This window comes from Lepidochelys olivacea (assembly GCF_965140295.1).
Source record: "Lepidochelys olivacea isolate rLepOli2 genome assembly, chromosome: 12".
In the NCBI taxonomy this organism is placed as follows: domain Eukaryota; kingdom Metazoa; phylum Chordata; order Testudines; family Cheloniidae; genus Lepidochelys; species Lepidochelys olivacea.
Genome location: NC_140422.1, coordinates 4,143,678 through 4,168,582, shown reverse-complemented (window position 1 = coordinate 4,168,582; position 24,905 = coordinate 4,143,678). Strand labels below are relative to the sequence as shown.

General features: G+C 47.3%; 2 protein-coding genes across 3 annotated transcripts in view; one reads left to right on the top strand and one right to left on the bottom strand.

Annotated features, from left to right (window-relative positions):
- Positions 1-231, bottom strand: part of TSNAXIP1 (translin associated factor X interacting protein 1) — a 64,619-nt gene extending 64,388 nt beyond the window's left edge. Inside the window, exon 1 of the mRNA XM_084644747.1 lies at positions 189-231. Within this exon, the coding sequence (XP_084500873.1) occupies positions 189-211 (23 nt within the window). The 5' untranslated portion in view covers positions 212-231. The remainder of the gene's footprint in view (positions 1-188) is intronic.
- A 1,565-nt stretch (positions 232-1,796) lies between these two features.
- The window catches only part of RANBP10 (RAN binding protein 10), a 162,803-nt gene continuing 139,694 nt past the window's right edge, over positions 1,797-24,905 (top strand). The window contains exons 1-2 of one of the 2 annotated variants that reach the window (XM_084644754.1): positions 1,797-2,126; positions 3,123-3,234. In XM_084644754.1, the coding sequence (XP_084500880.1) occupies positions 1,931-2,126; positions 3,123-3,234 (308 nt within the window). In that variant the 5' untranslated portion in view covers positions 1,797-1,930. The remainder of the gene's footprint in view (positions 2,127-3,122; positions 3,235-24,905) is intronic. The other variant, XM_084644753.1, reaches the window with a different exon arrangement.

The window sequence follows — 24,905 nt, the reverse complement described above, 5'->3', positions numbered from 1 at the left end:
AAATCACTGCCCCCGAGTAACTGCGGCTCCGCAAGCTGAGCGGCCCTTCTCCGGCCCGCGCAGCCCCGGGGCTCCGTCCCGCCGGCCAGGCTCGAGCCGCGGGGCGCGGTCCTCCGGCCGACAGGGGCCGGCCCATGGCACGGGCTCCCCGCGGCGCGGACCCCGGCTCCCACCGCCCACGACCTTACCCGAGCGAAGGGGCCAGGGCCATGGCCGGGCGCAGGTTGTTGATACGGTCACCATGGAGACAAGCCCGGCCCCGCCGCCCAGGACCCCGCCTCTGCCATAGCTGGCCGGCGGCCGCCTGACAAACAGCCGCGCGCCAGTCCGAGCGCGTGGGGTCGGGGCAGGGCTCAGCTTGCGGGGCGGGGGGAGGTAGGGCCGGCTGGGCCGGCTTGAGGTGTCCCCGCCGAGGTGACCTAGCCCGCCAGCGTGCGTCCGGGGCAAGGCGACGAGTAGCGCTGAGCCGGCTACCTGCGGGGGGGGGGGGTACCCTGGGGGAGGCGGAGGGCAGGCCGCAGGGGGGTAGCCTGGGGGAGGCAGGCTGTAGGAGAGTACTTGGGGAACCCGGGGGGGGGATGCAGGCCGCAGGGGGGTACCCTGGGGGAGGCAGGCTGTAGGAGAGTACTTGGGGAACCCGGGGGGGGATGCAGGCCGCAGGGGGGTACCCTGGGGGAGGCAGGCTGTAGGAGAGTACTTGGGGAACCCGGGGGGGGGGATGCAGGCCGCAGGGGGGTAGCCTGGGGGAGGCAGGCTGTAGGAGAGTACTTGGGGAACCCGGGGGGGGATGCAGGCCGCAGGGGGGTACCCTGGGGGAGGCAGGCTGTAGGAGAGTACTTGGGGAAACGGGGGGGGGAATGCAGGCCGCAGGGGGGTAGCCTGGGGGAGGAAGGCTGTAGGAGAGTACTTGGGGAACCCGGAGGGGGGAATGCAGGCTGCAGGGGGGTACCCTGGGGGAGGCAGGCTATAGGAGAGTACTTGGGGAACCTGGGGGGGATGCAGGCCGCAGGGGGTACCCTGGGGGAGGCGGAGGGCAGGCCGCAGGGGGGTACCCTGGGGGAGGCAGGCTATAGGAGAGTACTTGGGGAAACCGGGGGGGGGGGGATGCAGGCCGCAGGGGGGTACCCTGGGGGAGGCAGGCTATAGGAGAGTACTTGGGGAACCCAGAGGGGGGAATGCAGGCCGCAGGGGGTACCCTGGGGGAGGCGGAGGGCAGGCCGCAGGGGGGTACCCTGGGGGAGGCAGGCTATAGGAGAGTACTTGGGGAACCTGGGGGGGGGAATGCAGGCCGCAGGGGGTACCCTGGGGAAGGCGGAGGGCAGGCCGCAGGGGGGTACCCTGGGAGAGACGGGGGGTGGGGTGGATGCAGGACGGGTGCCTTAGGGAAGGTGCGGGGGGAAGGGTGCAGGGCGGGTGCCTAGGCAAGGCGGGGAGGAGGACGCAAGGGCGACCCTAGGGAAGGCAGGGGGCAGGCGAAAGGGGAGAGCGCAGGGGGTAGTTACCCTGCGGGACCAGGGCTGGTGTGTGCAGCAGGGGTTTAGCCCTGGGAGAGGGCGTTTCCCAGGACGTTGGTTATGGGGGTCCCCACACCGGTGTGCGCCGGGCACAGTTCTGAACACGGCGCCGTGCCTGGCGCTTCGGGGCGCTCTGGGGCTTGTAGTGCCTTGCGCCACCTTGCCAAGGTGGGCAGCAGCTCCAGCGAACTCTCCTTCCCAGCGTGCAATGCGCCACAGCGCGGGGGCGGGGCCTTTGGCGCGGGGCCTCTCGGGAGTTGTAGTCAGGGCGTGCGGGAAGTGGCTTGTCAGGGGCGGGGAGCGGACTCGGATTCCCGTCGGGGCCGCGGCCCCATTGTGGCCGGGCCCGCAGCCCATTGGCTGGCGGAGGGAGCTGGGCCTCGCTCCCCGTCTGGTGACACAATAGCGAATCCAAGATGGCGGATCCGGGTGCAGGGAGCTTGGACGGGGGGCTGTCGTGCCCGCTCGAGGAGCAGGAGCTGAGCCAGCGCCTCCGCCGCCTCTACCCGGCCGTGAACCAGGCCGAGACGCCGCTGCCCCGCTCCTGGAGCCCCAAGGACAAGTACAACTACATCGGCCTCTCGCAGGGCAACCTGCGCGTCCACTACAAAGGTGCCGGCAGCCGCGCCGGGAGCCCCGGGCCGGGAGTCCGGCCGCCCTCGGGGCCGCGGGGAGCCGGCACCGGGCTGGTCCAGGGCAGCCGGGCCGCTGAGGCGCTGCGCGCGGCGGGGGCCTGCAACTCCCTGGGAAGAGGGGCCGGGGGGGGGGAGCGGGTTCTCCCTGCCCAGGCGGTCCCCTGCTGGGGGGGAGCGGAGCCGGGCCGGGCAGAGGGGCCGTAGTTCGGGGGTCGTGTGTCTACCCCCCAGGCTCAGTCGCTACCACAAACCACGCCGAACTGCCCCTCTGATCTGTGGGGGCGGTTTGGGGCTTGAGCCGTCCCTGGGGTTTCCGCGGGCGAGGGAGAGCTAAAGCGGCGCTGAGCCCAACCCCCGCGTTCCTGCCTTATATAACACTTTGCGGTGTCATTTAGCTGGGGGCCTGGCTTCTTCTCTGTAAGGCTCTGCCCCCGTAGGGTCTCCTGTTGTCTCTGTCACCCCCTTACAATGCCGGCGAGAGGGGCTCCTGGCTGGGTACCTCCACCACTTGGGTTCATAGGAAATCAGTCAAGTTCAGAGCTCTAAGACCCATGATTTCATGTTTCTTCCCTCCCCACTGTGATGGAGGCTGCCTTTCCAGAATAGCCAGAGAGAGCTGAGCATACCGTCTCCCCTCAGCCTAATAAACACTGATGTCATCTTCATCTTGCACAATTGGTTTGTTTTGGGTGCTGAGATTTCAAAACGGGGGGTAGCATTATGCTTCTTTCTCAGCACCTTAAGAGGGTAGGCAAAGGGAAAGCTGCAGGAGCACATATTGTAGGTTATTTCCATGGTGGCAGTGCAGGCTTGTGGGTTTTTTTAACTGACTGAGGAGTCATCTTCTAATTTCTCAGTAGACGCAGAATGAATTTTGCTGTTACAAGTCCTTTACTCTGTTCATGTAGTGTTGTTTTGAAATGAAGGGCCTAGGACCTTGCACCCATTAAGTACTCATTCAACTCTTTCCTAGGTCATGGGAAAAATCACAAAGATGCTGCATCAGTCAGGGCTACACACCCCATCCCTGCAGCTTGTGGCATTTATTACTTTGAAGTGAAGATTGTCAGTAAAGGTAGAGATGGGTAAGTGCACTGCTCTAATTTGATTCCAGTGTTTTATATGTGTTTACTAGTTCTGTTTTGCTCAATCTCCCTTGTTGGAAGGGTTAGAGGTCACTCAGATGACATTTATAATAGGCAGATATGTGGTGAGTGGTTATGTCTGTGTAGTCAACAGGTGGCAAGCCAATAATATATATTGGAATGTAGCTGCTCTCTTTGCTGTTTTGTATGGGTAATTATGACAACTTGAGAAGTACTAAGTCTCTAATTTCAGTATCCCTAGCCTGATTCTTGCTTGCATATTTATACCTGCCTCTGGAAATTTCCACTACATGCATCCGATGAAGTGGGTATTCACCCACGAAAGCTCATGCTCCAATACGTCTGTTAGTATGTAAGGTGCCACAGGACTCTTTGCCGCTTTTATGTCTCTCATGGAGTTTGAAATTCAATACTGTTCCTTTTGTTTCAGTTATGTCTGAATAACTAACAGACTGCTGGAACTGAGTAAACGAATATTGCAACATCCTTGATAGCTGGACTGGTTTCCTGTATCCCTTAATTTCAGGGGAAATGGAAAATTGTCTCTGTTTCTAAAGTCTGGGAGGGGATAGCCCATAAACTGAAGTATTTCCCGTCAAGGATTCACTCATGTCAAAATGTGTGGAAGCTTTGCTAAAGAGTTAAGGCAATGTGAGTGAATGAGGGAGTGACATGGGTCATTAATCATAAAGAATTGCGATTTTGTAGAGCTTGCTCTACATTAGAGTGCGGTTGACCCAGCTACATTGCTCATAGGTGGGAAAAATCCACACCCCTGAGCGATGTAGTTAAACCGACTTAATCCCTGTTTTAGACAGCACTAGGTCGACGGAACAATTCTTCTGTTGACCTGTGTGATACATGAGAGGAAGGGTAGCTCCCATTTGTGGACACCCAGCCAGCCAGTTAGCTCTAAAATCCCTCTTGGTAGCTGTAGTCTACTTGCTTTACCTGTAAAGGGTTAAAAAAGCCCATAGGTAAAAAGAAGGGCGTGGGCACCTGACCAAAAGAGCCAATGGGAGGGCTAGAATTTTTTAAAATTGGGGAAAAAACTTTCCCTTTGTGGTTCTGTTGCTCTCTGGAGAGAGGAGACACAGAGCAGGAACAGGGCTGAACTATGATGTAGGAAGCTTGATGCCAGGTATGATAAACCGTCAGTTCATACCTAGAGATTGCTTATCTGAAATCCCAGATATGTAAGTAAATCAGGGAATGTCTAGGAAGACATGATTATTTCTTATTGGCTTGTGGACTCCTCTGTGCTAACCCCAGGTGCTTTTGCTTTGCTTGTAACCTTAAGCTGAATCTCAAGAGAGCTATTCTTGATGCTTAATTTTTGTAATAGTTTTTTTTTTTGATTTAGCAAAAAGCCTAAGTTCCAGATGTAAATTTTATTAAAAACAAAAAGAAAGAAAATACCTTTTTTAAGAACAGGATTGGATTTTTGTCTCCCTAAGAGGTTTGTGCATGTTGTTTAATTAGCTGGTGGCAAAAGCTGATTTCCTTTGTTTTTCTTTCTCGGCTCTTCCCCGGAGAGGTGGTGAAAGGGCTTGAGGATGGAATTCCCAAGTGCACCTTTCTGGTTCTCAAAAGGGTTTTTTTTTTTGCATTTGGGTGGTGGCAGCATCTACCCATCCAAGGTCAGAGAGAAGCTGTAACCTTGGGAGTTTAATACAAGCCTGGAGTGGCCAGTATTAATTTTTAGAATTCTTGTGGGCCCTCACCTTCTGCACTCAAAGTGCCAGAGTGGGGAATCAGCCTGTCTACTGCCTTTCCAGATAGTGGGAGAACTCTTCCCATCACTGTAGGGATGTCTACATTGAAGTTCTACAGTAGTGCAGGTGCAGCACTGCTTCTGTGCTGCTGCTGTGTTTCAAGTGTAGATGCTCCCTAGATTTATTCACACAAGCCAGCCAGCCTCCTGAAAGGCCCAATTGAGAAATCAGGACACTTCGGGGCTGGCTTAGTGACTAATATTCTGATACAAATCCTGCTTCTAATGCTGGCTTTAGCCCTCAGTGTTTGGAAGTGTAACAAAGGGTGGTGATTTCCAAATCTGAGGTCTGGAAGGGTTTGAACCTTATGTCTCAACCACTACGTTTGCTGGATGAAAAGGAGTAGCAGTAATTGAGCTCTGGGAGGAGGTCAATCATCTCGTCCAGAAACTATCCGTGTGCAGTGAGAAGAAGAGCTATCTAAAGGGAAGAAAACAAGGCCTTTGTGAATGTAGGTTGGAACTGTGTATCTTCTACCATCAGTCTGGGCCCTGGATTTCCACTTGATTAGGTTGTTTTCTGAAGGCTGATTACACCATAGGGGTTAGTGACAGGCAACAGCTGTGAGATTGGGAAATCCTAGTGCTGGAGGCAGAATGCCAAAGTTAGACTATTCTTCCCATTAAATCTAGCCATTGAAATAACATCGGTTCCTATGGGCTGACTTTGGATTGATTTTCCAATCCAGCTCTGTAGGGCAGTAACGTCTGGAAGCACAGCAGAGGTGGTACATTGTGTCCATGGTATTAGAAGCAGAATGTGAATGTTGTCACTTTACAGTGTTCTCCAAGAGGCAGTTCAGTGAGTAGTGTTGAGTACTTAGTTTGAATCCCATCCAGCCCTCTGTTGCATGTTTATCACTACAGTAAGCATTTTTCTGGGAGCAAAATTAAAGGATGTATTGGGGGTCATGGGATTCTGCATTCTGCTAGGGATGTTACGAGGAGAGGGGAAAATCTAATGTAATGTTGTGTAGTTAGCAAGCATGGTGACTGTTACATCTGGTTCTCATCACCTGGCTTGTGTAGATGAGCTAGCCAGGATGAAATTGATGCCCACCTGCTGTACAAGTATTTTCTGTTGCCTGAAGTGTGAACACAAGTGTAGCTATCCAGAGGGGAGAACAATCTAGGGTGAAATTGGTATAGTACAGGAGTCCTTTGCAGATGTGAGGACACATTGGATACAAGGCAGCGTAGGAGATTGTGAGAAGTAGAGTGAGGAACGTAACCAAAATCAAATCATGGGCATGGTTTCTCATTTGGGAAGGGTGCTGCTTTCACCAGTGAGGACTGAAATCAGGAGATGTGACTGTTTATAAAAAGAGCTTCATAGAGGCCTTCTGCCAGCTTGGATTGTAGGGGCTAGGTATGGCATGGTATTTACCAGAGGTGTTTTTTATCACCCGGGGAAAAACTAGTTAATCCCAGTTTAAGGCATTTTCTATTTTAAAAACTGTTCCATTAATGCACACCACGTTACACTTAGTTTTAGTTATATATTCAAATTGTGGTTGCCTAAGATAGTAGATTTGCAGATTTACAATTGTACAAACAAAAAGTAAAATGCATTAGGATTAATATTAATATGTACTGAATATTCAAATATCTATATATTTTGATTTGGCATTTTCTCAAAGAAGTTATGCATGTTATGACTCATTTCAGTGTTCAATATTGTGTAAACAGGAGTCAAACATTTGATTACATGAAAACACCATTAATGCAGAATTGTAGGCTTGATGCATTAAGCAATCAGAAGCATGTAGAGTTGCAAACTTCCAGTCCAGGTCCATTTGGCCATGCATCATTCTGTAGTGGATAGACCAAGCCTATTCCTCAGTTTTGACTGGATGTATCCAAAGTTTGAAAAGATTTGTTATATGCTTGCTGAACTTGCTGGACACTGATGCAATTATTTTTCCAAGTTTCCCAGTTTAACCTCCCCTGTCCTAAACTGTGTTTTCCCCAGGAAATTGCCAACCATAGTAGGGATTCCAATTTGGACTGCATTAGTAGGAGTAAATATTTATATTATGATAGCGCCCGAAGGCACAGTTAGTTTGTCCTTAAGGTGGACTAGATCCATCTCATGTGGAGATGGCAGAATCACGTTAACTTGCTGGTTGACTCCCGAGGGCAGAGCTCTTGATCTTGACAAGCCATTTCTCTGCTGCACACCATAATGGTCATTATTTCCCATCATAATCTTATGAAGTACACTGCCATGTCTATCAACACCGTAGTGGTGTAAAAATCAAATGTCAGTAAGCCTATGGCGATGACACGACAACACCATACCAAAACAATGTGTTGGAGAGTTTGCCAAGACCTCGTTTTGATGTCGAGGGCATGTCTGTGCTTGTTTCCCTGTTGCTGGAGGAGGGAGAAATTAGATGCACAGCTGCATTGAGAGTACTCAGGCTGAGACCTAAACCACAAAAGCATGTGGGTTCTGTGTTATGGCTGCTGCAGCACCCATAAAGATTGCTTGTCCTAGGCATTGCAGTACTGGATCCTGTATTGGAGGCTGTGCAACACTATACATACTGTGCTGACTTTTCAAAGACCTCCCAGGGTATGTAACATCTCTCAGGTCTGGGACCCTTTGCTAAATTGTGCTGTGGTACCTGGAAACAATAGGGCTGCTACAGCCCCACTAACTCAGAACTTCCTTTTGTGGGCTTTGTCTGATCCTTAATGTTTTACTTTTCAGACTGTTGGTTTGGGGCCTAGAGTATTTGTAACAGTGTGTCAGGTGAATGTGTCTATACCGCTACTGAGTTTGGCAGTGCTTGGTACATCCGTGATGCTAATGACTTCCGTTTAATGACGTGGAGTACCGGAATTGAAAAAGGAGGAGAGAAGAAGAGTGTTCCAACAGTATCTGAAATCCCTTAGAAAGCAGGTCAAGAGGACTCTTGAAGGACTTTCCAAGCTGCCTACTTCAAATCCATAATTTCAGCTTTGTAGCTTGTAGGTCTTTAAACATACTGTTTCTTGCTGTATTGACAACCATTTAGTTTGATGATGGGATGAGGGATGTGTAGTGCTGCTGCTCACTGGGTTTACATTGCTGGGTACTGTGATGTCTTATTTGCCCGTGTTTTGAAATGGCTAAATGATCAAATGAAATGGCAAAGGAAGGCTGGCTGGATTAGGGTGCTGGGAGAACCAGTTTCAGTAAGTGTGGTTGTGGTTTTGGATGGGGATGTCTGAATATGATTTTGCTTAGCATGAAGTAGGTTACTTTGTTTTATTAACTGCACTGGAGATGTGACTTTTCTGATTAGCGAGTGGCATTATGGCAAGACTCCATGGCCAGGCCTAAGTAAAGTGGTGGCACTTGCCAACATACATGGCCACTCTGGGCAGCTTCCATGGTATAAAAGGAGCATTCTGAGGGAGTCAGATTACTAGCTTTTATTTCACTCCATGGCAACAAATTTTGCTTTTCTACAATACCTTTTAGATAAAGGGGAGTCTGAGACTGATGTGCCTTGAGCTAGTGCTGCGATCGTGCTAGGGTTATTTGATGGTGATAAGGTGCTGATGGACGCAGGGCTAAAAAACTTTCCCAACACTAGTTCTCATTCAGTAAGCTCTTTGGACCCGAGACAGAACTGAATTCTTGGAGACTCTGTAAGTGGCAAGAACTGAAAACATGTTGGTAGCTCTTGACCATGATGCAAAACAAAACTGTTCTCCGTCCATTAAAAGAGCAGCTTCCCTCCATGTTGTCTTTCCATACTGTTTAATGCAGCTTCTCTTCTCAAGATGCTCTACTGGAGGACTGCATGTGCACAGAGAACACACAAAGACCTGTTTCCTTGCCCTTCCCCATCCCTAGGCTGCTCTGTTGTCTAAGCATTGGTAAACATTGGCTTGGGTCCCAGGTGGATGTTCCAAAACAAAGTGCAATATCCAAAGAGCACTGCCTGGTGCCCCATAAGGAACCCTTGCCCGTTTTAGAGCCTATCATAGAATCACAGGATATCAGAGTTAGAAGGGACCTCAGGAGGTCAGCTAGTCCAACCCCCTGCTCAAAGCAGGACCAATCTCCAATTTTTGCCCCAGATCCCTAAATAGCCCCCTCAAGGATTGAACTCTCAACCTTGGGTTTAGCAGGCCAGTGTTCAAACCACTGAGCTATCCCTCCCCCGTTGGGTTCACCCACTCTCCCCAGCTTTACTCCCTCCACATTCCAGGCTGTGAGTTGTGACCGCCACCCTTCTAGCTAAGGAAGACTGACTGGGGTTTACTCTGGAACCTGTCAGTGTTGTTTCTCAGTTTGTCAAATAGATGTGATGGCTGGGAAAGGCTGTCTCACAACCCCTGCTGGCCTAGGGGCAAGAGCTCAGGACTTGAAGGCACACCTGGGTGCCTCTTTGTACATGTAGAGGCTTCCAGGGGCTTTGTGCTGGGGGAGAAGCTGAGCCCTGATTAGGGGGCGGGGCTTCTCTGAGTAGGGGTCCTAAAAGGTAGCCAGCCAGCCAGGCAGCGGCCCAGACAGCTGCTGCGGCCCAGGAGCCAGCAAACAGAGCTGTAAACAGGGGAGTTTGAGTGGGAATTCTGTAAAGGGAGTTTGTCTTGTGGTACTTGTTTGGGATTTGGTTTTGCTGTGGGGGGTGGTGTTTTGGTGTAGTTTGTGTTTCCCAGATTAACAGGGTTTAGGTGGGAAGGCTATGGCAGATACAGAGGCAGCAGTGAGAGTGACCCATGTAGTGGAAGACACAATGAGGATGACTGGATGTGGAAGCTGCGGTATGTACATGATCCTGGAGGGGGTACTGGTAAGGGTTTTGTCTGCATGAAATGCCATCTGATAGAGCTGATGGAGGAAAAGATTTGAGGTTTAGAGATGCAGGTGGAAAGTCTGGTTGAGTTTAGGATGGGGTTTGAGCAGATTATGGAGCAAAGACATGAGGTATCTGAAGGGAAAAGCTCAGACTTGCAAATGGAAGCCGGGCTGGGGAATTCTGAGGGGAGACTGGGTGAGGAAAGGGGTCAGTGGAAGCATGTGACTAAAAGAACCAGGCAGAGGAACAGACGGGCTAGTGAAGGAGAAATAGAGCTCAAGAACAGGTTTGCAGAGTTGGAAAATGAAGAAGGGGCTCAGCAGGTAGTCGCTGAAGGTGGAAGGGCAAGGAAGAAGAGAAGAGCGGCTAGTGCTATAGGAAAAGGGTAAGAGTCAGTGGAGACTACACCAAATATGAGCCCCAGGCGGATATAGGATGGGTTGAAGAGGGTTACAAGGGAGAATAGAAATGGAAAAAACTTGCAGCCAGAGGGAACGGGGGTAGACTGGAGAATAGCACCGTCACCGGGAAAAGGCAGGTCTATGTGATCGGGGACTCTTTACTGAGAAGAATAGACAGGCCTGTAACCAGAGCTGATCCAGAGAATAGAAGGGTGTGCTGTCTTCCAGGTGCTAAGATATGGGATGTAGACCTGAGGTTGAAAGGGATCCTAAAGGAAGCGGGAAAGAATCCCCTAATTATCCTTCATGTGGGAACAAATGATACGGCTAGATTCTCGCTGGAAAGTATGAAGGGAGACTATGCTAGGCTGGGGAAGACGCTTAAGGAAATCAAGGCTCAGGTAATCTTTAGTGGGATTCTGCCTGTTCCTAGAGAAGGGCAACAAAGGTGTGACAAGATTATGACTATCAACAGATGGCTCAGGCAGTGGTGCTATAAGGAGGGCTTTGGGATGTATGGCCTCTGGGAAGCATTCATGGACAGAGGACAGTTCTCTCGGGTCGGACTTCATCTGAGTAGGGAAGGAAATAGACTTCTAGGATGGAGGCTGGCACAACTGATTAAGAGAGCTTTAAACTAGGAATTTGGGGGAGATGGTTGGGAGATGTCCAGGTAATCTTCATGTCGGATTTTAGCATTGAGAGGGAAGAAAACGAAGTAAGAAAGGATACAGCCGTGGGTAGGAGAATATAGATAAGGAGGAAGGGCAGTGTGGATACCAGTCTAATAGGTTATACGGGCTGTAGAATGACCGTGCCTAATAGGGTACAGAATGTGAGCGAGGCCAAACAGCAAAAATGAAGATGTTTGTACACCAGTGCAAGGAGCCTAGGTAACAAAATGGAACTAGGAACTAGAGCTACTGGTGCAGGAAGTGAAACCAGATATTCTAGGGAGAACAGAAACAGGGTGGAATAGTCGTCATGACTGGGCTACAGGTATTGAAGGGCATGTGCTGTTTAGGAAAGACAGAAATAAAGGTAAAGGTGGTGGAGTAGCATTGTAGATCAGTGATGAGGTAGAATGTAAAGAAATAAGAAGCGATGGAATGGATAAGACAGAGTCCGTCCGGGCAAAAATCACATTGGGGAAGAAAACGATTAGAGCCTCCCCTGGGATAGTGCCTGGGGTGTGCTATAGACCGCTGGGATCTAATCTGGATATGGATAGAGCCTTCTTTAATGTTTTTAATGAAGTAAATACTAATGGAAACTGCGTGATCATGGGAGACTTTAACTTCGCAGATATAGACTGGAGGACGAGTGGTAGTAATAATAATAGGGCTCAGATTTTCCTAGATGTGTTAGCTGATGGATTCCTTCATCAAGTAGTTGCTGAACCGACTAGAGGGGATGCCACTTTAGAGTTGGTTTTGGTGAGTAGTGAGGACCTCATAGAAGAAATGGTTGTAGGGGATAATCTTAGTTCAAGTGATCATGAGCTAATTCAGTTCAAACTGAACAGAAGGATTAACAAAAATAAATCTGCAGCTAGGGTTTTTGATTTCAAAAGGGCTGACTTTGAAAAATTAAGGAAATTAGTTAGGGAAGTGGATTGGACTGAAGAATTTATGGATCTAAAGGCAGAGGAGGCCTGGGATTACTTTAAATCAAAGCTGCAGAAGCTATCAGAAGCCTGCATCCCAAGAAAGGGGAAAAAATTAATCGGCAGGAGTTGTAGACCAAGCTGGATGAGCAAGCATCTCAGAGAGGTGATTAAGAAAAAGCAGAAAGCATACAGGGAGTGGAAGATGGGAAGGATCAGCAAGGAAAGCTACCTTATTGAGGTCAGAACATGTAGGGATAAAGTGAGACAGGCTAAAAGACAAGTACAGTTGGACCTTACAAAGGGAATTAAAACCAATAGTAAAAGGTTCTATAGCCATATAAATAAACAATATCGATAGCCAATATCTAAACCAATCCTTTGCCTCAGTCTTTAATAAGGCTAAAGAGGATCTTAGGGATAATTGTAGCATGACAAATGGGAATGAGGCTATGGAGGTAGATATTACCATATCTGAGGTAGAAGCGAAACTCAAACAGCTTAATGGGACTAAATTGGGAGCCCAGATAATCTTCATCCAAGAATATTAAAGGAATTGGCACCCGAAATTGCAAGCCCATTAGGAAGAATTTTTAATGAATCTGTAAACTCAGGAGTTGTACTGTATGATTGGAGAATTGCTAACATAGTTCCTATTTTTAAGAAAGGGAAAAAAGGTGATTCAGGTAACTACAGGCCTGTTAGTTTGACATCTGTAGCATGCAAGGTCTTGGAAAAAATTTTGAAAGAGAAAAGAAGTTAAGAACATTGAAGTCAATGGTAAATGGGACAAAATACAACATGGTTTTACAAAAGGTAGATCGTGCCAAACCAACCTGATCTCCTTGTTTGAGAAAGTAACAGATTTTTTTAGACAAAGGAAATGCAGTGGATCTAATTTACCTAGATTTCAGGAAGGCGTTTGATACTGTGCCACATGGGGAATTATTAGTTAAATTGGAAAAGATGGGGATCAATATGAACATTGAAAGGTATGGATAAAGAATTGGTTAAAGGGGAGACTACAACGGGTCCTACTGAAAGGTTGGTGAACTGTCAGGCTGGAGGGAGGTTACCAGTGGAGTTTCTCAAGGATCAATTTTGGGACCAATCTTATTTAATCTTTTTATTACTGACCTCGGCACAAAAAGTGGGAGTGTGCTAATAAAAATTTGCGAATGATTCAAAGCTGGGAGGTACTGCCAATTTAGAGAAGGACTGGGATATAATACCGGAGGATCTGGATGACCTTGTAAACTGGAGTAGTAATAATAGGATGAAATTTAATAGCGAGAAGTGTAAGGTTATGCATTTAGGGATTAATAACAAGAATTTTAGTTTTAAGATGGGGACGCATCAATTAGAAGTAACGGAGGAGGAGAAGGACCTTGGAGTATTGGTTGATCGTAGGATGACTATGAGCCGCCAATGTGATATGGCTGTGAAAAAGGCTAATGCGTCTTGGGATGCATCAGGTGAGGTATTTCCAGTAGAGATAAGGAGGTTTTGGTACCATTATACAAGGCACTGGTGAGACCTCATCTGGAATACTGTGTGCAGTTCTGGTCTCCCATGTTTAAAAAGGATGAATTCAAACTGGAACAGGTACAGAGAAGGGCTACTAAGATGATCCGAGGAATGGAAAACTTGCCTTATGAAAGGAGACTCATGGAGCTTGGCTTGTTTACCCTAACTAAAAGAAGGTTGAGGGGAGATACGATTGCTCTCTATAAATATATCAAAGGGATAAATACTGGAGAGGGAGAGGAATTAATGATTTAATTGGGGATCAGTCCTGCTTTGAGCAGGGGGTTGGACTAGATGACCTCCTGAGGTCCCTTCCAACCCTGATATTCTATGATTATTTAAGCTCAGTACCAATGTGGACACAAGAACAAATGGATATAAACTGGCCACCAGGAAGTTTAGACTTGAAATTAGACGAAGGTTTCTAACCATCAGAGGAGTGAAGTTTTGGAATAGCCTTCCAAGGGAAGCAGTGGGTGCAAAAGATCTATCTGGCTTTAAGATTAAACTCGATAAGTTTATGGAGGAGATGGTATGATGGGATAACATGATTTTGGTAATTAATTGGTCTTTAAATATTCATGGTAAATAGGCCTAATGGCCTGTGATGGATGTTAGATGGGGTGCGATTTGAGTTACCCAGGAAAGAATTTTCTGTAGTATCTGGCTGGTGAATCTTGCCCATATGCTCAGGGTTTAGCCGATCGCCATATCTGGGGTCGGGAAGGAATTTCCCTCCAGGGCAGTTGGGAAGAGGCCCTGGAGGTTTTTTGTCTTCCTCTGTATCATGAGGCACGGGTCACTTGCTGGAGGATTCTCTGCTCCTTGAAGTCTTTAAACTACGATTTGAGGACTTCAATAGCTCAGACATGGGTGAAGTTTTTCGCAGGAGTGGGTGGGTGAGATTCTGTGGCCTGTGTTGTGCAGGAGGTCAGACTAGATGATCATAATGGTCCCTTCTGACCTTAGTATCCATGAATTCACAGCTACCATAGAGCTATTCTACATATTTGTCACGGCTGGAAGCACAAGCTCTCTCCCAGGGGCTGTGCACCATCTGTATATTACTGCAGTATGTTGTTTCACTCTCCAAGAGGTCCACCTATGGTTTAGGGCACCAGGACACTTATAAAACCTCAATCTCAGATGAGTGTCTAGGAGGAGTGGAGAGGGCATGTTGTTTGACACTGCTTCCTCTTTATGGAGGTACCATGCTCCTCATCTCTTGGAGCCTGGAGAGGAGGAACTGAATAAGCTGGCCTGGTACAGTGGAGATCCCAGCAGTCTGCTGCAATTGATTCCAAGCTCCCCTAAGACTTGCTGGCCTTTGAACTTCCTGTGTCATCATAGCGCGCTCTTGAGCATCAGCAGTTAGCATGGCTTGATTCCTGCGGTGTCCTGTAGCTTACCTTATTTAGCAAAGCTGGCAGAACTGTTTGTGATGACCCTCTTCTGTTCATGACCTGTCCACAAACAGCTCACGATTTTATCAGTGTCACGTTCATAACTGTTTAGCCTGTAGGTTTTGCAAACAACGTTGAGATTTTTGTGAACTATTTGTGTCTTTGCTCCTGTGTGTATCTGCTATTTGAGCAGTTTGATTGGTCACAGGGTCTCAGTGTGTTTGCTCCCTGGATTGGCTGACCGACACGTGTAAACAGGAACCTTGTCTGAAGACCTTGGAGTGTGGAATTTTTCAGGGACAGGGTGGTGGACAGTTTACAGAGAGGCTTAGCCCTGGTCTACACTAGGACTTTAGGTCGAATTTAGCAGTGTTAAATCGATGTAAACCTGCACCCGTCCACACGATGAAGCCCTTTTTTCGACTTAAAGGGCTCTTAAAATCGATTTTCTTACTCCACCCCTGACAAGGGGATTAGTGCTTAAATCGGCCTTGCCGGGTCGAATTTGGGGCACTGTGGACACAATTTGACGGTATTGGCCTCCGGGAGCTATCCCAGAGTGCTCCATTGTGACCGCTCTGGACAGCACTCTCAACTCACATGCACTGGCCAGGTAGACAGGAAAAGAACCGCGAACTTTTGAATCTCATTTCCTGTTTGGCCAGTGTGGCAAGCTGCAGGTGACCATGCAGAGCTCATCAGCAGAGGTGACCATGCAGAGCTCATCAGCAGAGGGAACGGGGGCCTGACGATATGTACCCAGAACCACCCGCAATAATGTTTTAGGCCCATCAGGCGTTGGATCTCAACCCAGAATTCCAATGGGCAGCAGAGACTGCGGGAACTGTGGGATAGCTACCCACAGTGCAACATTCCGGAAGTCGACGCTTGCCTTGGTACTGTGGAAGCACTCCGCCGAGTTAATGCACTTAGAGCATTTCTGTGGGGACACACACACTTGACTATATAAAAACGATTTCTACAAAACCGACTTCTATAAATTTGACCTAATTTCATAGTGTAGACATACCCTTAGGAACTAAGCTGGCTTAGTCAATTTCGGGACATTTAAGATCTTTTCCTGTCCTCTCGCACAGAATAATTATCATATTTGGCTAAGTATGTTATGCCCCAGATTTTAAAATAGCTGGGATTCTTCATGACTAAAGGAGAGAGCCAATAAATCTGGCCTTTATATTTCTGTCTAGCACACTTCTACCAAGTAACCTCTGCTTCCTTCCCCCTTTTCCCTCACTTGCAGTGCTGCTTTGACAACTTTGTTTGTTTTTAGCTTGTGGTGGGTCTGATGGCTCTCCCTGTCAGTTGCCTTTTGACAGAGTTCTGATGGCTCGCAGATATCAGCAGATCTATCTCTCTGGCCATCTGCTTTCGGTAGTGGCGGTTTTATAGCATGGTTGTCCCTGGGTGTCGATCCATCGCCTGGCCATGCTGCAGACACCTAGTTCCATGTTTTTGGAGATGGACGTGTTCACGATTCTTTACCTAATCATTCCCGCGGCTGCTTTTGCTGAATGATCCCTTGCTTTTATTTAATGTTCCTATGTTTTTAAATTACTGGCTTTCCCCCTTTTTTTAGTCTTGTCTCTGACACCCTTACTCCCAAGCAGCCAGCACATATAGGGGTGGCTGTGGGAGTGTTTTGAGAGGGAATGTTCGTTTGCGTGCTTGTTACTGACGTTTGCAGGAATAGAAGCTGCTCCCCAGACATTTAAGCAAATCAAAAAGACCTGAATGTTCAGGGCAAAACGACCAAAAAGGAATGAATATGGTTAGAATTAAGTCACAGTTCAGATTGTGAACATGTTCGCAAATAATCTTGCCTAGCTCTGCTGCTGATTGTGGCTGAATTCACTACTCTATGCTAATCCTTCACTGCTATGAAGTGCGCACAGGCTTTAGGTTTCTTTGTAACCCTTGCTTCAACGATAATACGTGCCGTTGAACGCTCTTTTGTGCCCTGTAGTGTTGCTTTGCTAAGATCTTATCAACTGGAGCACTATTGAAAGCAGAGCTTGAATTTAATAGCGGTCTGGTGTTCTGGAGGCTGGGATCTCTGGAATGTGTTTGGGAAGACAAGCTTGTGGTGAGCCCTGACGTAAGTTTTGAGGGTGATAGATCAACCCCCATTGGAGGTAGAGAAAGCAAGGGTGTCTTATCTTTACCCTTTCTCAATTGCAAGACCATTCTAACCCCAGCCTTGTACCTGGCTTCCTCCTGTTACCTCACTGTAGAGCACTGGGCTTTGGTGCAGTTGTGATTAATGCCCTAAGGTGCACATGGAGTGAGGGATGTCTTTCAGGTTTTGTGCTGGACTGGTTTCTCTTGTCCTACTGAAGATTGGTTTACCTGGTCAGGCATTTATTTTATTTGGCATATGTAATCCAGTGAAGCCACGCCACAGCATTCTTATCAACAATGTTCAAGGCACAAAGATCTTCAGGAAGTTGACATTTTGAAGTCCTCAGCAGTGTGTGTCATGGTTTGTGGCTGGCCACATTGACATAGTGGACTGTGTCTAAAACATCACTGAAATTCTGCTGCAGCACAAATTCCATGTCCGGTATGAAACCAGTTCAGAAGGCTCCATTGCCTTTGTGGTAAATCACATTGAGTGGGGTCCAAGTCAAGATAATTATTTGTCACTTTCTTTGCGGACCATGAAGCTCGCCATGTGTCCTTTACTGTAAATCCCTCTCCCCATAAACTTATCCACAACAGGTGACGGGGAGGGCAGATGACCACGTGGTGGATTAAACAAGTCTTTAATTAATGGTAGATGTTGCATATCATGCAATTTCGTCACTAGCTTGGCTATGCTTTCCTCTCTGTGAACATTAAATGGAGCAATATTGCAGAGAATCCGGTAACCATGGTAGAGGAGTAGTTGAAATGATATGCACAGTGAAATTAAGTTGTACATTGATCATCTTTGTGTGAGATGAGCGAGCCCATACTGGAGTGCAATATCTGCCGCTGGATAAGAGTGCCAAGGCTGAAGTGCGTAAAGTTTGGGTGTTGGTGCCCCATCTCGTTCCGGCCAGTTTTCTGAGCAGGTTATTGTGCATTTTGATCTTAGTCGCTGTATTTGTAAGATGGTCACAATATGTGAGAGTTCTACTCAACATGACGCCTAGATAGTCCTGTTGTGAATCATGCTTTATTCTCTGGCCATTGAGAACTATGTTCAGCTCTCTGCCCGCTTGTCAGGCATAGGCACCATCCTTCAATCAGAAGTGTTCCTTTCCCTTCCTGGATCAGGGCTATGACATAGTAACTGCCATATAGAGACAGGAACAAAGGTCTCCTTCCTCTTCAGAGCACCAGCTATCCAAATAAGCCATGATGACAGTAGCACAGTGTACTCTTTTGAACTTGAGATCATATTTTCAGTGTCAATCATCCAATCTCAGGATCTGAATTCACATTGTCTCTGCTAGGCTGTGCTGAAGCGTCAAGAGGGCAATGCTGTCAGTTTCACCAGCAGGCTGTTCAAGCTATTAGTCGGCAGTATGGAACATGTCTCCTTTTCGTTTGCAAGTCCTCTCCTGTGCACTGGTTTTGGCCTTGCATCTTTGATAGAATGGCTTGTTTTCATTTAGCAGCCTTCAGACTCCCATATGCACTAGAAAAATGACCTGTTGCTAAGCAGCCCAGCTTCTTGTTAGCTGAGGAAACTGGTTGAACCACTAACGTACATGGGAAAAAACAGTTTTTAGCAACATTAGTGTGATTGGGACCATGCTTTGTTAGTCTACAGGACAAATAGGATAACAATTGCACTCATCTGGTCTACAATCAAAATGAATAAGCAGTGAATGAATGTGGTTTGCAGTCACTGATTGCTGAGGTACTTAATCATAAAATCATAGAAATGTAGGGCTGGAAAGGTACCTCAGGAGATCATGTAGTCCAGTCCCCTACATTGAAGCAGGACTAAGTATTATCTAGACCACGTCTGACAAGTGTTTTTAAAGAAAAGGTTATATAACCTCTGAAGAACGGAGTTTCCACCATCTCCTTAAGTAACTTGTTACAGTGCTTAACTACCCTACAGTGGGGTCCCTCCCCTCTCCAAATCATGGTTCACTTGTAGTCATCCTTGATGGGATATTGTGAATTCCCACCATTTCTCTGCCTATCTCATCTTCTCCTCACCTGGCATTATGGCAGTGTTTAATTTTTATCTGTGGTGAACTAAATTGGGATTCTCCTTTGAGCCAGGCAATGGTGAGTCTAAAGTACAGGTTATAGAGCAGTGCAGTTTTTATTCCACAGTGTCATGTTGCTCTAAGACTCACTATATTCAGCTATAGACGAGTGTCAAGTGTTTTCAAGGCCACTATCTCATGAACCGTAGGTGCCCAAAACATTTTATACAGCTGGGAAGCTGAAGTTCCTTGTTTTTTAATGGGATAAGGCATGCCTCAAGCATTGAAAGGATGACAAGGTTCAGGTCTTAAAATAATGCCATTCTGATTGCCATCTTTTTCCTTACTTAAGTCTGACCTGATTTTAGTATCTAACTCAAATGGCAAGAACTAGAACCCAAAGCCTTATGCCCTACGAACAGCATGAGGTCCCATCATTTGAATAAAACATTAATCTCTGATTCTAGCTATTTGTGAGATCTGGAGCTAAATCATGTTAGGACTCAGTTGGTGGTGAGAAAGCAAGTTAATTGGAAGGACAGGATTTTAGGGTCTAGTAATTTATTTGTGAAGGAGTATAAATGCTTTCAGGACCCAATAAGCTTTCCACACACTAATCTAGTTCAGACTTGGAACAATTTACCAAAGATTGTGGTAGATTCTTTGTCACTGGCTATTTTTAAACCAAGATTGGATTTTTTTAAAAAGATCTGCTCTCGTTCATACGAGAATTATTATGGAGAAGTTCTCTGGCCTGCATTATACAGGAGGTCAGACTAAATGGTCCCAGTGGTTCCGTCTAACCTAGGAATCTATGAATAAGAAAAGGAACCTTGTATAAGTTAATTTTTATTGCTCAGGGGCCAGTTCTATGCATTCACCTGCTTCCCTGGTCCTCACTGGCCTGTATAATAAAATGTGAAACCAAGGAATTATTGTTGAATGACAACATTAGTCCAGAGCACGCCATAGTCTTACTGAAGGTGGTGGCCTGCAAAACAAGCTATCCCATGGCGAATGCAGTCTGTGTTCTGATTCCTCTTTACTTGCGTATAAGTGTTCTCATTCTAGGACTACAGCCTGATGTTCAAGCCTGTAACTTTGCCTCTTGAAATTGATGTGATTTGTAATAAATGTCCAGTGTGTTGGCGTGGCACTCTCAAAAAGAAATGGATACCTCTGGCCTGCAGCAAGTAGATAATTGACATGTGCTCGCAACGTTCACTTTCTGCCTCCATTTCCCTCTTCAAAATGGGGCTGAGCCTTGTCTACCTCATTGGGGTTGAGGCTTTTTTAGCATTTGTAAAGCACCGTGGGGAGGAAAGTGCTAAATTATCGTTTATCAAGGTGCAAATCTCATTTTTAAGCTTCTCAGAGAATTTCAAACACAAAGGGGCAGAGATTATTTGTAATTTGTAGTATCTGGAGTTGTCTGAGAACCAGGGGGAAAGCACATGTTCCTCTGTGACTGAATTAATCTGCACTCCCTTATCGTTTTATTTACTTACGGTAGCACCCAGTGTGTGCTGAGCGCTTTCCAATCACACAAGGTGCACGGTCTCTCCTCCAAGGAGCTCATAATCTAAGAACACCAGAAGTCATGCCTTTTGCCAGTGAGGATGTCAATACATTGCCTTACTATTGCTGCATCCCCGCCAGCCTGGGTTTACTTCCTGTGTGTGTTTAACTGTGACAGCAGACTGAAATTAGTGGAACTTCAGGATGTACCAGGTACACTTAACATTACAGGGCAGGTTTGTTTTTCCCAGCTGTCTTCCTGTGCTCACATGAAGCTCTCTGAGTAGCTTACCCTGAATGAACGCTATGGCTAGTTTGTGAAAGCCATTAGGCTGTAGGGGGTGGATGAGCTATTAATACAACAATATACAACATGAACGGGGATTTGTGTAGCTTTCACAGTAACTTTATATCCGTATAAATGACTGAATCTTGTGACATCCCCAGCAGTGTCCCTTCTAAAAGGATCTGAATTGTCAGTCGTTCCTCTCCTGTACCTGTGAGGAGGTCCGTGCCAACTTGCAGATGAGGGCCCCTCTGTGCTCTCTGACGTCGTGATGGAGAAGCCGTTTGTCTGTACTGGTATCTTGGTCTTTGGCAGGTTCCCAGGGACTCATGCTAGCACTACAGGAAAGCCTTTCAGCTGCTGAGGTTGCCTGTCACATGGATAGACTTCCTCCTCCTCCTGGGGGCCATTTTGCTTTGACTCACCTAAAGAGCTAGAAATTGGTCACTTGTGGTGGTTGGAGACTGAAATCTATAAGGCAGGTTTTCGAGGTTTAAACAGTGCTTTGGGTGTTGGGACTCCAGAATCCTATTCTGTTTCTACCCTGGACTCATTAGTTTTGGATGAGCACTTCAGAGGGCAGGTCTGAGTGGGGGAATGGCATCATGTCCAAAGGACATATAACTTTACCTTTTGGGGTTTGTCAGGCTTAATAAATGTAGAACACCTGGAATCCTAGCGGAAAGGTGCTGTGGAAGAGCAAGTTATCTTCTATGAAGTCTTCAAGCCTCTTTCATAAGGCACATTTGCATCTAGTTAGCTGTAACAGATAGGCTACATGACCCACGATGGAGCTCTTCCCATGCAAATGGTTCTGTGCCATTAAAATGTGTGGTGGTATTGAGGTGGAAGGGTCATTGAGGTGATGTTCGAATGCTGTGGTGTTAGACCGGTATGTTAAATTGAGTTAATGTGTTGTCTTAAGCAACAACTGAGAATATATCTTTAGTATCTGTCTATTCCCTTAGTGGGCATTTATTCGTTCAATCTGACTGGCAGACTGAGAGGTTTAGGATTATGCTGCAGATCAGGATTGAAGTCCAGCAGCAAAATTGTAGGGTTGGTGGTGGCTGTGTGAGTCCTCCAAGGACAAGAGGTGCTGTGGGTCTGGATGTAGGTACATTGACAGAGCGGTGTGCACATTCTCTTCTGACACTTTACGGTGACTGAAACACTGAGTAACTTAGTCTAATACTTTTAATAAACTCAGTTGCAATTTCCTTCCTTAAAAAAAAAAAAGCTTTGATTGGGAGCTCCTTGGGGTCAGAAGCATGATTTGCTAGTACTGGCACCTGCGTGATAGTGTCTCAGTCCTAGCTGGTGGCCTTTGGGCACTTCTGGAAAACAAATCAAAATTCTTAGGCAGGGGTGCGGTGAGGCGTGATGGGTTGCTGTGGTATCTGCACAGATAACTGAGGTGACAGTCACGTCTTCATCTGTTCTGGTTGAATCATTGGCTTATTGCTTTGAGTGTGTTTCTGGGTTGTTTTCTTCTTTAGAGGATGGTTTATCTATGAAGTGAGTGGCAGCATGATCCAAAGCTTATTAGGGTAGGACTCTTCCAAAGCTCTCTTGTGCCTGTTGTTGAGATGGCCCTTCCTTGAGTCTTAAGCCTGGCCTCTTAGGGCCTGGCTACGCTGCAGTTAGACAATTGTGGCTGTCACGTGCCAGCTGGCTCGGGCTAAGGGGCTGTTTAATTGTGGTGTAGACATTTGGGCTTGGGCTATAGCTTGGGTTCTAGGACCCTACAAGGTGGGAGGGACCCAGAGCTCAGGCTACAGACCAAGCCTGAATGTCTGTCTGCACTGCAATTAAACAGTCCCTTAGCGTGTGTCAGCTGACAGCCCTCGGTATCTAATTGCAGTGTAGACATACCCTTAGTCATAATTAAGGTGCATGTCTTCTGTGGCTGGGATGGTAGCTTTAAATAGTGCAGACCTCACCTTACTATCGCTCCAGCCCACTGCCAGTTTAAGCATCTAAAGACTTCCTTGTTGAGCTCCAAAAGTGTGCCGCAGTGTGATTCTCTTTATCACTCCTGGGTTGCTTTTACCTACACTCCTGCTAGCCACAGTTCCCCCTCCTATGGTCTTTCAAGGACCCCCAGGAGGGGAGGCCAGTTCATGAGTGGAGTGTCCTGTGTACTCTGGCTAGCTGGACCAGAAATCTGCAACATGCACCCTGGTTTTGGAGCTCTCAGCTATGGTGAACTAAAAGTTCTGTGGAAAATACACAGGTACTCCAGCAGTAGTGTGTTTAGTGAATTAAATATGAAATTTGATACAAACTGTACAGTATCCCTGTTCTAACTGAATATCAGGACAACAAAGTTTTCTTTGTTTCAATTTTTTGGACGGCTGGAGGTTTGGGATTTTTGGCTCTCAGGAAGTTGAGCAGTTCTGGTTTTTGGCACTTGGAGACAGATTGAGGATTGGAGATGGCATTTTCTTTACCTCTTCATTTTGAGTTTGGCAGAGGCAACATTAAATTTTAGAGTAGATAGGTCTTGAAATTAGTTTTCCCCACCTGGTATCTGTCATCTTATCCAGCTGTGATAGATCAGCAGGTTAGCTGTACTCTGCTGAAATGATCAGCAGTGAAATAGGTGATAGGGTTAACATTTGGGGTGTAACTCTTAGGCTATGTCTACAGTACGAAATTATTTCTAAAATATTCTATTGGAATTTTTGGAAGCTATTTTATACATTCGGTCTTCTGTGTCCCCACTAAAGCGCGTGAATTCAGCAGATTGCATCCACAGTATCAAGGCTAGCTTCGAAATGTCAGAGCGGTGCACTGTGGGTTAAGCTCTCAGTGCATAATGGGGCAAAAACATTCTCGTGGGTATTTCTGGGTGTGTGTCGTCAGAAAGCTACGGCAGACAATCGTTTTGCGCCTTTTCGGTGTGCAGATGCCGTACTGCTTTCAGCAGACGGTGCACCGCTGCTCTCCTGCTACTATGAATCCACCTCTCTAACTCAACTCTGCTCGGCCATCATGAACCGAGCAGCACAGCTTCCGCCACCAACTCTGCTCTCCCGCTATTGCCACGCTTCTGAGCTTCTCCATGTTGTCTTCTGTAGCTTTCAGGGAGGTGGAAGCCCAGGACAGACAACCATTTTCCGCCGTTGTTCAGCTACCATGAACGGAACAGCACAGCTTCTGCTGCCACTCTGCTCTCCTACGTTTCGTGCCCTTTTTCCAGGATTAGCCATGGAGCCCGATCAGATCTCCGCTGCAGTTTTGACCATTGTAAATACCTTGCGCATTATCCAGCAGTACGTGCAGTACCTGCAAAACCGGGCCAGGAAGCAACGACAGCGCGATTACTATAGTGGTGAGGACATGGACACAGATGGCACGGCATGTGGCGATTGGGAGATCATGATGCTATTGGGCCAGGTTCAGGCTGTGGAACATCGATTCTGGGCCCAGGAAACAAGCACAGACTGGTGGGACCGCATAGTGTTGCAGGTATGGGATGATTCCCAGTGGCTGAGAAACTTTTCTATGCATAGGGCCACTTTCATGGAACTTTGTGACTGTCCCCTGCCCTGAAGCGCAAAGACACCAAAATGAGAGCAGCACTCACAGTTGAGAAGCAAGTGGCCATAGCCCTGTGGAAGCTTGCAACGCCCGACAGCTACCGGTCAGTCGGGAATCAGTTTGGAGTGGGGAAATCTACTTTGGGGGCTGCTGTGCTGCAAGTAGCCAGTGTAATCATTGACCAGCTGCTGTCAAGGGTAGTGACTTTGGGAAATGTGCAGACCATTGTGGATGGCTTTAATGCGCTGGGGTTCCCTAACTGCGGCGGGGCGATAGACAGAACGCGTATCCCTATCTTGGCCCCGGAACACCGGGGTGGCCAGTACATAAACCACAAGGGGTACTTTTCCATGGTGCTGCAAGCACTGATGGATCACAAAGGACGTTTCACCGACGTCAGCGTAGGATGGCCGGGAAAGGTGCATGATGCTCACATCTTGAGGAACTGTGGTCTGTTTGAACAGCTGCAGGAAGGAACTTTCTTCCCGGACCAGAAAATTACAGTTGCCGATGTTGAAATGCCTATAGTTATCCTCAGGGACCCAGCCTACCCCTTAATGCCATGGCTCATGAAGCCGTACACAGGCACTCTGGACAGTAGTAAGGAGCAGTTCAACTATA